This window comes from Scaptodrosophila lebanonensis, unplaced genomic scaffold, assembly GCF_003285725.1.
Source record: "Scaptodrosophila lebanonensis strain 11010-0011.00,11010-0021.00 unplaced genomic scaffold, SlebRS2 tig00001415-arrow-pilon, whole genome shotgun sequence".
NCBI classification, from domain to species: domain Eukaryota; kingdom Metazoa; phylum Arthropoda; class Insecta; order Diptera; family Drosophilidae; genus Scaptodrosophila; species Scaptodrosophila lebanonensis.
Genome location: NW_022060742.1, coordinates 431,237 through 445,914, shown reverse-complemented (window position 1 = coordinate 445,914; position 14,678 = coordinate 431,237). Strand labels below are relative to the sequence as shown.

At 40.0% G+C, this 14,678-nt stretch overlaps 1 protein-coding gene across 2 annotated transcripts in view; it reads right to left on the bottom strand.

Moving 5' to 3' along the window:
- LOC115633127 overlaps positions 1 to 14,670 on the bottom strand; it is a 50,850-nt gene extending 36,180 nt beyond the window's left edge. Inside the window, exons 1-2 of one of the 2 annotated variants that reach the window (XM_030530523.1) lie at positions 13,366 to 14,670; positions 11,911 to 12,165 (exon numbers count right to left, since the gene is read on the bottom strand). In XM_030530523.1, coding sequence (XP_030386383.1) covers positions 11,911 to 12,165; positions 13,366 to 13,793 — 683 coding nt within the window. In that variant the 5' untranslated portion in view covers positions 13,794 to 14,670. Of the gene's footprint in view, positions 1 to 2,683; positions 3,745 to 11,910; positions 12,166 to 13,365 lie in introns of those variants that run through there. The other variant, XM_030530524.1, reaches the window with a different exon arrangement.
- Between the last annotated feature and the right edge of the window lie 8 nt (positions 14,671 to 14,678).

Below are 14,678 nucleotides of genomic sequence, written 5' to 3'. Positions count from 1 at the left end.
GCGCACTCAACTAGCTGGCCATTATATAACACACTCACACACACACACACACACAAATATGAAGATTTCCTTTTATGTCCTCTGCTGCTCAAGTTGCATAAGCCATGGCAGCAGCTGAAAGTAAAAGTTTTGCCACTAATTACGACGACTTGGAGAGTATGCCACAAAAAGCAGTCATTTAATTTACTTTTTTCGCGTAATATAAGAAAAGCGCCAACTTTTTTTTTTCTTATTTTTCCCAACGAATAAAAGACGGTGCAAGATGCTGCAGCGTCTGTCGCTGATTTGCTGTTGACAAGTGTCAGCCATAAATGGAGCTGCTTTTTGCTGCCAGCGCTCCAAGTTGGCTTGAAATTCCATGCACGTAGCAACATCAGGCGGCAGACGCTGTTGCAAAATGGTTGCAACGGTTTCTGTAATATTCGTTTTGCCTTAACTTACAAGTCGAATGGTTAGGTAACTCCACCAGACACGGCCGGAGGTTGATTCTATGCAGGCTACGCTGATATCTATGTCATTAGAACACAGAGACCAAATAACGCAGTCTTACTCGAGTTGTCTCAACAACTTTGCAAGGGTCAGTAATATAAAGCACTTATCATTTTTCAGCCACGAAACCACGAAATTTATTTTAGATTAATCTATCTGTACAGAATATATTTATTTCTATTGCGAGACTACAAATTGATTTTCTAAACAATCGATTTCATATCTTTCTATCTATTTTTGTTCGTAACAATAACTTAATTCAACGATTTTTCCTTTATTTAAGCCAAGTTAAAACCAAATCATATCAGCATCCGGGAAGTGAAATTATCATTAGCGTTATACAGATAGTCATAAGATAATGTGGTCATTAGTCATGAGAGGAAGTTGGTAAAACTGGTCGCTACTTTGTATTAAAAAGTGAATGAACTCGCCACTATTTGAAGTCAAAGCATTAAAGAGCTTGTGCCACAATGCAGCAACGACGAAGGTGTCCTTGCAAAATAGCACGCTCCTGGGAAATTATTGGTTGGCTAAATTTCGATGCCGTTGGCAGCAGCAAGAACACCTCTTCTTCTTGCCATGGTATGCACAAAGTTTGCTCATGTTTTATGTGATGGGTTTGACACGAATATTTAATGGGCTTTAAACAGCTGCCGCAGAAAGTTTGTGCACTGCACACAAATCTCTAGAATATCGTGTAGGTCTATTTGTATATAAGAAAAGAAGTGAGCAAACCAGAGCACAGCAAATGGCAAATGCCATAAGCGCAAAATGTCTGCGTCAAAGTGACAGAAATAAAACGTCAACCCATGAGAAATTTGCACAAATTATCTAAAAATAAACAGCAGGCGGGACGACACATTGCAGAAATCTCGGCACAAAGCGAGCCAAAGTCAAAATAAACAAATTTAATAAAAGCCGTTGGTTGATTTACAGGCAGGCAAGGAGAACAGGAAGGCGGGAAAAGCCGAAAACAAATCAATGTGTTCCACGGTCTGAGCTTCAAGAGCAGAGAATGGACGGAAGATAAACAAAGCTGATAACGAGCTAAAGCAAGAGAGAGAGAGAGAGTGAAAAAAAAGGAAAAGCAGGGGGGGAGGAGCACGTGAGCGAAATTAACAAGTGTGACCAAACTGAAGGACACAAACGAAAACTGCTGTGGGTCGCATATCGATATGGAATTATGCACAGGCGATTAAATCAATGAGCCAACAGTGGACAGACATTAACAATGGACGGAAGTTAACAAACAAAGTCAAGTGAAGAAAATTGTGTCATAAACGATGTGCGGCAGGACTGGACTGAAATGTGCAGGTCAGGAAGCAGGAATGGGAGGGTGGCACACATTATCAATGGTCCGCGAAATTGAAACAACTTGTGGTGCGGTGATGTGGACATCGTACAGAACGCGGTGGCTGGTGGTAATTGCAGTGGTAAGGCAAAACAAACACGAATAGCGAGGGGAGAAGAGCAACGAAAGATAAACAAGAATGAAATACTACAGTCGTGCGTACTCGACGCATCGAAACCCTTTACTCTGTTTTTTGTATTGTTAGTTGTTTTTTCAAAAATTGAATTTAGTTAAATACAATTAGTATAAGAGCAATGGTTAAGTATAACAGCGACGATGAGATATAGATGCATTTTATATACTTTTTCAATTGCAACGCTCTTATACCGAAATTACGTTTATGCTTATGTTTATAAAATATTTAAAAATCTATGAACTACAGGGGTTATGAATGTATATGTACATATATTTCCCCCCTCTCTGACTTTAGATAAGTGATTCTAGCTGTTTTTCTTCCTGAAAACCTTGTGTTCATAAAGTCGGATGGACATGGCTTATCAACTTGTTTCGACATACTGATCAATAATTAATGGAGTTTTTTACGGGTTGCATACGTTCGCACTAAACTCGTATACCCTTCTACCCCTTGGCTGCAGGGTATGCCAAAAACAGCAGCTGTGTCAAAATTAAAACAAACGCAACAGGGGGGAGGCATGGTGACCAGGAGCAGGGGTTGCTGTTTGCCATGTGCTTGATCTTGATAACCAACTAACAAATAAAATGAAGAAGAACAGGTCAAACAAGCAACAGTCGAAAACAATTGAAAATGCAAACCGAATGTAATGTGCACTGCTGCTGTTAACTGCTGTTAACTAACAGCTCTCACTGTTTCTGTTAACTTACATGGCACTTTTGCTAAGTTCTGTTGTTGGTGATGCTCGTTCTGTTGTTCCTTCGTCCTCGCCACCAACCATTACGGTAGTTGTTGTTGCTGCAGTTGATGTTGTCGTTGTTGTCACTACAGTTACATTATTTTCCACACACAAGGTCGTTGTTGTTACGTTTTCAGATACCTCCTCCGCGGGTTTTAAATACCATTTTGTTTGCGAGCCGCTGCTGGCATAGAATTCTTCGCTGACATCCTCCTCCACCTGCAGCACTCTTAATTGCTCTGTGGCGCCAATGGCAGCATCCTCGTTCGCACTATCAAATTCATTTGCCGAATCGCGCCCACTATCAGTGCCACCGTTGCCACTGCTGCCCAGACCAACGCCAACGTTGGCATTATCCTGCACGCCCACAATGCACACGACGAGTAGTTCCTCGCTCTGTTCTGGTTGTTGTTGTTGCTCTTCTTGCAACGCTATTTCGCTTTCGGCAGCGCTCGGCAACATTGTTGCTGTTATAGTTGCTGCTGCTGTTGTTTGTGGAACACTTATTGTTGTTGTAGACATTTTCCGTTGCTCTGACTGTTGTTTGTTGGTGTTGTATTTGTTGTTCTTGCAGGTTTGCGTAATAAATCTTTTGCTGTTTTGCTATTTTATTGATTTTCACACGCCTTCACGCCTTGCAAAATTAACTTAATTGTTGTTCTTTGTCACATTTTCGCCATTTTCTGGCAAAGTGCCGCTAAGACACAAACAAACATTCACATCAATAACAAAACCAATATAAATTTGCACTGGTGTTCAATGAATTGACCGGCACGCGTTGCGTTTCGAATTGAACTTAATTTCGATCTACGATAAATAATTGACATAAATTTCTTAATGCATTTAAATGCAATATGCAGTAATTGTACTTTGTTTTCTCTACAGATATCTAAGTATATACACAATTTGCCGATATGTACACGGTTTTACAGCAAAACGACGCATTACTGCATGCAGTTGTTGTTCTTGTTTTTTTTTTAACAACTCACACGCATACACACATTTATTAAAACATGAAGCAGCTGTGAGCGCGTACTATACACGGCGACCGCCAAATGCAAACTGAAGCGAATTGAGGCGCTCATTGCTGCTGCGACTCTCTCACGTCGTTGCTCCCCTTCAAGTGCGCAGTTGAACTGAGGCATAGAGCACAGAGCCGGCTGTAGCAACAAAAGCGTTGGAGCTCTCTCTCTCTGCGCATGTACGTCACAAACTTAGCCAGTCAGCCGCCTATGCTGCAGCAAGTGGATCGACTCTGTACAAAAAGCCGTTGGCGGCAATATTTAAAAGATCTAAACCTTGCCAGAGCAATCAGTTGGTCATGTTCATCTGCAGCTTAATAAAAACAGAAAAATTTGACTAAAACTAACATTATAAAGCTCCCATATAATTTGTTTATATAAATGTAAGAGAAGGTAGCGTGGCAGACCCCACATTAATCAGGATGACAAGACGAGTCGATATAGCGATGTCCGTTCTTCTCTGCCCAAGCTCACCCCATAACTGTTGCGGTTTTTGCTGCTTTACCACACCTCTGAACTGTACACACACACACACACACACACACACACACAAGCGCATCGACACAATGTAAATGTATGTATTTAAACTATACATAAACATACAACTCTAGCTTTACATTCTTGTTTATAGTAAACATGTTCAATACGAGTATATGATAATGCTGGAGTCCAGTCGCTCAATTCTTAAACACCCTGCACTATTTTTACTTTTATAGCCTGTACCCAAAGGGTAAAAGGGTATTAGTTTAGTGCCAATGAATATATCACACAAAGGAGGCGTGGTAGAACCCACAAAGCTGCTATCCTGACTTAAACAAAAATACTTTTTAAAAGTATAGACTGTAAATATGAATGTATAGGTATGTTCGTCTGATTATCAGTTTGAAAGAAAGTTGTATGCATGTAGTACGGGTATGCGTCACACTTGGTATACACTCCTTCTGGGAAGGTCGTTTTTCTAAGAACTGATCGACGAAAGTTGGAGGCACAGCGGAACTCATGTACAGATCCAAATCTCGTCTTAAAGTCATATGATAGCGTTTTTGTAATAAATTATGAATTCAATTTAGTACGTGTACGTGGGTACTTGTAGGTCCTGGTTATTATTAAAATAAATAAATAATTCGAACCACAAAGATGATTTAACAGAAAGTTTGTTTAATTAGATAGAATTGTCGAGAGTTAGGATACAATTCTTTGTAGTAAATTTAATAGCCTTTATTTGTGCAGTTATTTGCCATCATTGGGGAGTGGCGGAAGGCCCAAGGCCAATGCTCGTTGGAACAACAAATGGAGAGCAGGATTGCACTAACGAAAAAAACCACAGTTATTGTTGTGTAAATCATAAGGAAAAGTTCAAGGACACTGAAAAATAGCAGCATGCACACACCAAACAAAAAACCAATACCCGCCGCCACTTCTACAACATGCCACAAACTGGCAATAATTTGTGGAGCACTAAAATATAGTCAGAAAAGCAAAAAAAAAAAAAAAAAATACCGCGTAAATAATAAACATGCGGAGCTTTATTCCACAATTGTAACAAGGAGTGCAAAAATTACAATGTTTAGGATTTTAGGATTTTAAATGGAAGCACTCCAAGCCGTTGTTTAAGTTTTGGCATAAGCCGTTAAGTCCCTGCCCAACTCGCTTCTTCTCGGGCAAAACAAATAAATTGATGACTTGCTCAAGAAAACGAGGTCCCTGTTCATTGCTGTGCCCGATGTCAGGCCGACTTAAAATAAAGGACCTTCTTCTAATTGAAGTGCTCTTTGCATAATCAGCTGGCGGGCCATTTAACCCTTTGGTGTCACTCCTAAGTGACAGAATGTGCCCCAAAATGGGACCCAGGTTCGAATTATGTAAATTTCATAATATTAATTGAAAGTCTGGCGGGCCTTGTGTGCCATTGGATTGATGATGATGCCTTCTTCTTCTATCTAGCTCAGTCAAGGTTGCTTGACAACAAGAAAACGCAGTGTGCCACTAGAATAATAAATATATTTGGCTCGCAAAAATTGCAAATCGACCCGATTTTTTGCTGGCTTGCTTGCTGGGTCGTCACCTATGTATGTACGAGTACACGTGCCGTTGCATAAAATCTGATTTGCCGCCAACGACACCTTTTTAAAACTTATGCGCCGCCACCTGAACATTGCACACAGTTGATATATAAATTTCAATAAACGTGTGTGGGTGTGGGTGTGTGTCGCTGCACTTGTGGGCATGTGTGTGTTATGGCTTGCAGAGTTTCTGAGCCTTTCATTTTATGCCTGAGAGACAGCGTTGATTCGCGTCGCTTCAGGATTTCCAGTGAACCGTGAATGGGATGACTGAAAGTTTATGAAGACCTGCACAGCACTCAAATATGTGGGCACCATGATAGCGGTAACGATTTTAAAACTAACTGGAATATTTATATAAAAATACAGCCCTTCAAATAGTGTTTGCAAAATTATGAATTCTTTTCGCTTAACTCTAACTCTTAAAGTGCGTGAGCAACCGTGCGTAGGGACACAATTTAAAAGATGATTTTGGATTTTGTGCATTGCATCTGAAATATATTTCTATCCACATCGAAAGAAAAATTTGCAAATACTTTTTCCCTTCAGATTTTAAATTTGTGTGTTTTGGATGGAAACGAGCTCCTCAATGTTTTTTTTTTTTTTTTTTTTCAGCAAATGTCGAAGATATGTCAAACAATTTTTGAAAGTTTTCAACAACAACAGCAGCGGGCAGTGCTTGAGCAGCGCTGGAGTAGCGAATATATTTATGGCTATAACTTCATGTTAAATATGTCTATCATAGTGAAACTTGGCATACGGACACATAATAACTAACTGGGGTTATTTGCAAAATTAAGTTCGAAATTCCAAGAATTACGGGAGTTACGATTTGCGGTGGAGAGGGGAGAGGGAGGGAAATTCCAAAATATACATTTTCTGCGTATTCACATAAGGCATGGACTTGGTGTTCCTAGGTCTTATAGTCTCCGAGATATAGGCGATTATACGAATGGAAAATCGGGAAAACCACCATAGGGGGAAAGTGGGGCGGAAATCCAAAAAATAAAACAAACTCGTATAGAATACACACATAAGGCATCTTTGTGCAAAATTTGGTGTCTCTATCTCTTATAGTCTCTGGGATCGAGGTGTTCATACGGACGGTGAGACGGACAGACAGGGCTAGATCGACTCGCCTTGTCACGCTGATCAAGAATATATATACTTTCTATCTGTTAAACTTATTGAAGCAAACGAGTATTACTACCAGCTGACTTATTTAGGATTTTGTGTGTCTAATATCTAATGATATGCGTGTGTGTACTTGAAAATGGTTGCCTAAATAACTTTTGAGGTGGGTCATCGGGGCAACGGCCAACACAACTGATAAATGTTGTTCTCTTGCAATAGTTTGATTTGCGAGGCGTATTCGTCACAATACATGTCAGAAAAGAAAAGCATAGTTTCTGGCGCACCGATGTTGACATACTGTACTCGTATGTACGCTTTTTATCCTTTTTTCTGCTTCTGTATAATTCAAGTGAGCACAATTTGATGAGGAGGGGCAAGAAATATTGTTCTTTTAGTGCTCGACTGCCTCCGGCCTTGAGACAATTTGAAAACGTTTTCTGTGACATTTGAGGCCGCTGTCACCCTCACATCCGGCACGGTGCTATTTGTGTGTGTCACAAGTGAGCACCTTTGGAGCTCGTGTAGACCATTTTTGCAGCAAGACTAGATATAACGGTCAATCATTTTTCGAGTGTCGTGTCTGGCAACAAAGAATTACAAGCAAATTGCAGAATATTTTTATGTCATGCTGTAACATTTATCAGCAGGACGACTGCGAGCGTGCTTTTTTATGCTGTGTCATAAATCTCGCAGAAGGTGACACATAAAAAGCACACACACACTCACACACATACATGATTTAAATTGTGCTCTTGTTTGTCTTGATGTTAGAAATATGCGCAAGGTCAAGTAGCAGGAAAGGTGCAAAGGCAAGGCAGTAAAAGAAAATTTGCAATTAGCTCCAGAAAAAATAAAATAATTCAGTTATTGCACTGCTGCAGCAGCGGCCACTGACCAGCTCGCTCCCCTCCTAATTGTGAGCCAAGGGAACGCTGTGGACAGCATAGAAAATCGCCATAAACAAGACGGTTCCCAGGCACAGACTATTAAGAATAATGTGGGGCGTAATTTAAAAATAATGTCCCTGGAGGCACATGAATATGGCAACGGTAGCATTGCTAGCGCCATCGGTGTGTAGGAGGGAGCGGTAACATGGGTCGGTGGCAAGGATAAAATAAATGTAAACAAAGTGTTGGCAGCAAGTACTTCCTCATTCTGAGCAGCAACACAACCAACAGAGGAAGCGTTGCTGATACACAACATCTTCGTTTTCATACTCTAGCAAGTGTAAATAACATGCGATTCTAGGATAATTGTAGAACGTAGTTATCTCATTTATTATTAGTTAGTCGCTCGGGGTAAAATTTCATTCCATGAAACAGTTTAAAGAGTAGATAAAAATTTCTTTACATGTGAAAGTCAATCTCAATAATTTCTTTATTAATTGTTTGTCATGGAAATTCGCAAATCAGTTCCAGTGTTTGTTTTCCATATGCATACATTTTTATGATAAATACTTTGAGATATATGAGAGAATCATTTTCGAATGAATTGATGTATTTAATGAACAAATAAGGTTAAAACTTAATTGAAGACACTCTTCCAACAATTTATTTTCACCTCTTTACGAATTACAATGATAATGATTACAAATTTTCAAATATTCTCAAAAAGCTCATGACATATGCCATTCTTCTCTAAGTGTACTTTTTGTTTTCTATCTTTTATTTGCAACTCCGACCCACAAGTGTCGCCAACGATGCTGCTGTTGCAGCAACAACAAAAACGGACATTACGTATTTATGGCGACGCGCTCAAAAGTATGCCGTGAGTTTGCAGAAAACGAAACAGAAACGATGGCAGCAGCTGGTCTGCGGCTCCGGGCAATGAATAGAAATTACGTGAGAATGGCGTGGAAATGGAAAGAGCCGTAGTGGAGGCGACTTGGCTGCTGTGAAGTGCAGTCCAGCAGTGGGTCAGTGAACTGTGGGCGTCCTAGCCGAGAATGCTGCTGACGCTGTTTGTTTGTTTGCATAAAATGGAAAGTCGCAGCAAAAAATAGAAAAGCTAAGGCTTGGCCTTTGTTTAACCAAAAGGTTGCCTTAGCGATGAAAGCAACAGAAATAAAAGAGATTGTGTTAGTGGGGCCGGAGGCTGGCTGACTGGCCATTTGGCTAAAAGCCTGTCAAAAGGTGTGCCCAGCAAACTGAGCCAGCCCCAGCCACCAGGCCCAGAACACTGTTGACCAGTTCGAAGAATGTCAATTTCCTTTTTTGTGACCAACATCAAACGCACTTTTGCTTCTTTTGTGTTGGCTGCGTATGGTTGTGCGTTCGAGCGCACACTATACTACAAAGTTCAGGGCTATGGCTGCCACTCGACCGGTAAAAAAAAACCCGCGCTCTACGTGTGAGCGCGAAATGTTGTAAAAATAATTGAACATCTATTGATTTTACATCAAACTGAAGTGACACTAATGCCAAACCGCCGAACGTCGACGTAGGTGGGTCCTCATTCCAAGCCGGGAAGTGCCGACAGGCGTCTAAATGGCAGCAGTTTTAAATGCCTCAATACTTTTTGATGAGGGTGCGTATGGATGCCGGTATGCTCCAGTTAGAGGCAGCTGTGGGCACTTCTGTATTTATTTCTGTTGTAGATGCGAGCTGACGTACAGCCTTTAAGTCACTTAAACTTCTCAGCAGGACTCTAAGCTGCTCGGAGGCTAACTTCAATTTGAGCCAGTGGGTTTCTTCAGCTGGGCACAGATTTTGTCGGACTTTTATTTCGTTAAAAGGTGATGTAAGCAAATGGTTACCCTTTCTACGGGGCACTCTAGTTCCATTACATTTTTAATGCTTTTTCATTATTTTCGTGAGGCAAATACAACAACTATTGCAAACTTTAAATGAATTTTATTGTCAGTTTGTTAACTTGTATGTTCACCCACACATGCCTACACATCTGGCGGCACGCAGCTTTTCCTGTCGCCATGTTTAATGTTTACACAGGCAACAAATTACGAAACTAAAAGTTAAATAAAAACTTTACCTTTTTCATTATTTTAGTGCAAAGTTCCACGATAAATGCATTCTGTTTTGAAGTCAGTTTGTTTTTCGAGTACTGCCGAGAGCCTTGCCTACTCTCGGGTGTGTGTAGTGTCACAGATAAGAAGGCAACATATTGTCATTGTGGACGCGGGTCCCTGTTATATAACGGTATGACCCTGAACCCGATTTGAAAGTATGTCGAAAAAATTCAAAATTCTGTAATTTCACCATTTATTCATAAGAGCATTATTCAAACGCAATTTCATTGTTGTCCTGCCCAACTGTCTGCTCGTTTCCAGAAACTGGAGGATCCAAACTTTTATTCTTTCGGCTTAAAATTTATATATCATTGTTATGGCAAATGGTAGCGAACATCTATGCATATCTATATCTCCATGCATATTTTTATACGCAAGCAGTTTGACGGTATTATGTGATTTCTAACTTAATTTTCTTCTGCAGTTATAAATGAAAGTCGAATGCAAAAAATGAAATATAGTTAAACGTGAAGACAGACCTATTTATTCATTATACATTTCTTTTGGCCTGTAAGGATAAGCAAATGACGGAAATCTTGTTTGCTATTACATAGCTGCCTTGTTTCTCTTACAAAAGCTGATTGTTATAGACCTGCGGGGTGAACTGCTACATTAATGGCAATATTGCATACTTTTGGGGGCAAACAAAGCTAATCTATTCTAAAAAGGTATAATTCATTGTGGGTTATTTGGGATTCGTTAAACAGTAAAGCTTTAATTATAACCACATTCAGCAGTAAATATACGATACTACGGTACTCAAGCATAAACCAGAACAACCACAGTAAATGCGATGGCCTTAATTTTAGTAAAAGCCAACCAAATGATGCTTCCAAGAGGCCATAATGTTTGGCCCATTGAACGAGTGTGAATTTAACTGTGATGGTTGAACTACAGGCGGAAATAGCGCCTGTCTGGTGTTACCATTTGCTGCTATGGCTATTCCGTGGTTGAAAACATATAAACGTAAAACTCATCCAAATTATTGGTTTCCTTTATCTATAATGCATTACTTATCAACTAAACTTATTTCTGCAAATTCTTTATGTCTGCAACGCTCTTTTCATAGCTTGTACCCAAAGGGTAAAAGACTATATTAGTTTGGTGCGAATGTATGTAACACACAGAAGGAGGCGTGGCTGACCCCATAAAGATATATTATTGATCAGAATGTCAAGACGATATAGCCTTGTCAGTCCATCTGTTTGAATGCAACGATCTCAGAAAGTATAAGAGTTAGAATTACCAAAATTGAATCCAGCTTCTCCTGAGTCCGAGAAAAAATTAGTTTGAGTTTTTTTTCTAATCCCCCGAAATTAGTGATTTTTAATAACTTCCGTAATTCTTAGAATTTCGAACTCAAATTTGGTAGTTCCATCCAGTTAGTGATTTTAAGTTTTGCCCGCAGCTGTTGTTGTTGCCGCTTGTATGTAAATATATGTATGAACTTATTTATGGATGTGTGTTGAATATTTTATATTTTATTATAATATTTTTTATAGTTTTTGTGTTTTAATGGGGTGAGTACAGGGTATTTAAGAGTTGAGCCCGCTCAACTCTAGAGCTCACCTATTCCTTCCTTGATTTTTTTTTATTTTTAGAACGGATGACAAAATAATTCAACAAAAGCAAATATGGCTTTATTAATATTTCGATATTTCATTGGTGGAATTAAAGATAGCACAATTAAGAAAAACTGCAAGTTACTTATTGAGCGTTCGTTTAACGACGACGCTTATGTAAAGTCCTGACTAAGGGGTGATAAACTGCGTCTCTAAATATAAAAGTGAACTAGTCCATTTTCCACATTTTTTTTGTTGGCCCATTTTCAGAAAATGCGAAAGCTCTCCGCCAACTACAACGTTTTGTAGCCTGAGACAGAGGAAATATGTACTTCTAGTATCCACGCAATGGTTGATGGCAAGGGTGGTGTTGGGCATGGAAAAACACTTACCCAGTTCCCAAGTCCGCTGTGGTCGAGACCGTGTCCATAATGGGGCGCAGCATTGGGATATTTGGAAGCGAATGGCAGCGTTGCTGCTTCCGCTTGCCTTGACAGTTGTTTTTTGCACTGCTCGATGGGTTGGTGTGGGCGCAAGTGGGCGGGTCCGGTTGTTCCTGCAGCTGCTGTCCGTTGAACTTGTTTGTGGATATTTGTTTCAAGTTGCCAGTGCTGCTGCTGTTGTTTTTTCTGTTGCTATTGCTGCTGCTGCAATGAAGAGGGGCAAGCACGCAGTCAGTTGGTTAGTTAGTGATACATAGCATTGTTGCTACTAGTATTTTTGTTGTTGGTTGTGGAGTGTGTGGTGCTGCGATAGCGTGGCAAAAGTTTTGCACTGTTCGTGCCCATTGTTTTAGTTGGCTGTCCGGTCTATATTGTGATAAGTTCGTGGCATCAACATATTTTTGTTTAGTTAGAGGTTGCCCCCTTTTTATTTCGTAGAGGAACGGCACTGCCTCGTCCTGTCCTGCCCAACACAAAATATGTTCAGCCATAAATCAGTTTGTTACACTTTCCTGGTAATCTTTCAATATTTATGCATAGCCAACTTTTACTTGCCATAATTTTAAACTCGCTCCTACACAGGCTTTGATTCCTAGAACTGTTTATTGATTTGTCTGTTAATAGCAATAAAAAACCTAAGGCAAAAGCCTTACTGCACTATACACTGGTGTCCTCCTTTGGCAACCTACGGCCATTTTTCATCACAATTCAATTTAATTCAACATGGCTCATAAATTAAATGTTGAGCTTCTTAAAGCCTCCATTCCTTGCATATTATGGCCACCGGCCATATTTCCGCCCACTTCAAATTTTAACTACTGCCCGTCTATGATTTCCATTAAATTTCCTTAAAAAATTTCACCCCAAAAATAACAAACTTAGACTAGAAATTGTTGCGAAAGTTCATTAATGAGAATAAATCATTCTTTTTCAGCGAAGATGATTAATAATTGTTTAATTTAATGAGATATGTGTTGCCTTTAAAAGAAATTAAATGCAAACAATTTATGAATTGAGCGTACTCGCAATTATGCACATGTACTTATTCCAATTGACTGAACAATGAAATGAAAAATGACAAATGTACGAGACAATTGCAATTTTCGGAGATTCATTTCTAGGAAAGTTTCTGTGAATGGTACATTGGAATGAGAACATAAATGTATCAAGCATTGATATTTTTAATTGACTTTTTATTTCAAAATAAAATTCTAGCGGACAAAACTTTCAAGAACAGCACTCATATAAATCGAATACGGACAACTTATAAGCACGTATCCCTTTGCAATCACTTTTCAACTTCAACACAGCTGAATTCTTTTCTTTAAATATGGGGGATTTTATGCCAACAAAGGAGGTATTTTACAGACCAGCATCATTTTATCTATCGACTTTCGTACTCACCTGAGCGTTACGTTTATTTGCTCGGGCACCTGCTCCTGCTGCGTCTTGTCACGTGTCGCCACTGTCGATACTGCCGCGGCTGTTAGTGGCAGATCGCAATTGCCCAGGAGGACCAGTGATGTGGCAGCCAGCGGTATCACGCGCGGTCTAACAACAGCTGTGGGCTGTTGTCGCTCATCGTTGGCTGGTCGGGGGTTTTGTGGGCCGTTGCTATCAGTTGTGGCATTGACGCCACCGCTGCACAGGAATGTCCATTGTGGCGGCGCAAGGCTTTTGTTAAAGCGAGTCGTTGCTGTGCTCGCCACCGTGCTTCTATTCAAGTTAATGACATCTACATTAACGGCCACTGTAGATACATGCGATGGCTCTTGCTGTTGCTGTTTCTGCTGGTGTGGGTGCTGTAGAAGCTGAACGCTGGTTGTTGGCATTGTGGGGAGCGATTGTTGTCGCAAGATTGTTTTAGGTTGTTGTTGCTGCTGTTGTTGCGCAGCTTCGTTGCAGGCATCACAACGTGGCCAATAGCTGCACGTGTCCAAGTTTTTACTGCAACCTTTTCTGGTTGCTTTCGATGTTGATGCTGTCGTTGTTGTCGTTAATGTTGTTATTGTTGTCGCTGCTGACTGCGTGTCGAGACTGCAAAATAACAAGGCGACAATAACTCAAAGTCTTCGCGCGGATGATTATGAGAAGGGCATCTAGGCACAACAATACGAGTGTTGCGGTTGCTGTTAGATTGTTGTCGTTGATGTTAGCTGTTGTTAGTTATCGTTAGCTGGTGTTATTATTAGTTGGCTTCTATTGTACCGAAGTTAAAGATTTGTTATTTACTTCACATTACTCAATTCATTACACCATTTACTGGTTTTTAAATATTGTTGCTGGCTGTTGCAGCATGCAAGTGTTACTGTCAACTTTTCTACGGGAGTTTTATTTGGCACATACGTTTGGGGTCGGTCTCAACATTTTCCGATTGATTATTAAACATTAATGTCTCTATAATTTAATGCACATACATACAGCACTAACATTAAACATACGAATCTATATTTCCCTTTTTTGTGGAGTTCATTAAAAGTACAGTTGCTACCACTTTGGGTTAGTTTGAATACACAAGCAGTCTTTTGATACAACACATCGAGGCATACCTTTAGTGGCTTTGGATAAGAATTAATCATTAGGAGTTAGTTTTTTAGAATTTTGTTAGTGTTCTGATTGAGCCTAGAGGCCTTGGTGCTTTTAAGGTTTGTTGGGAGAGAGCGTGAGAGAGAGATAGATAGAGTTAGCCGGCATTTGTCTTATGGGCTTCCTAGCCG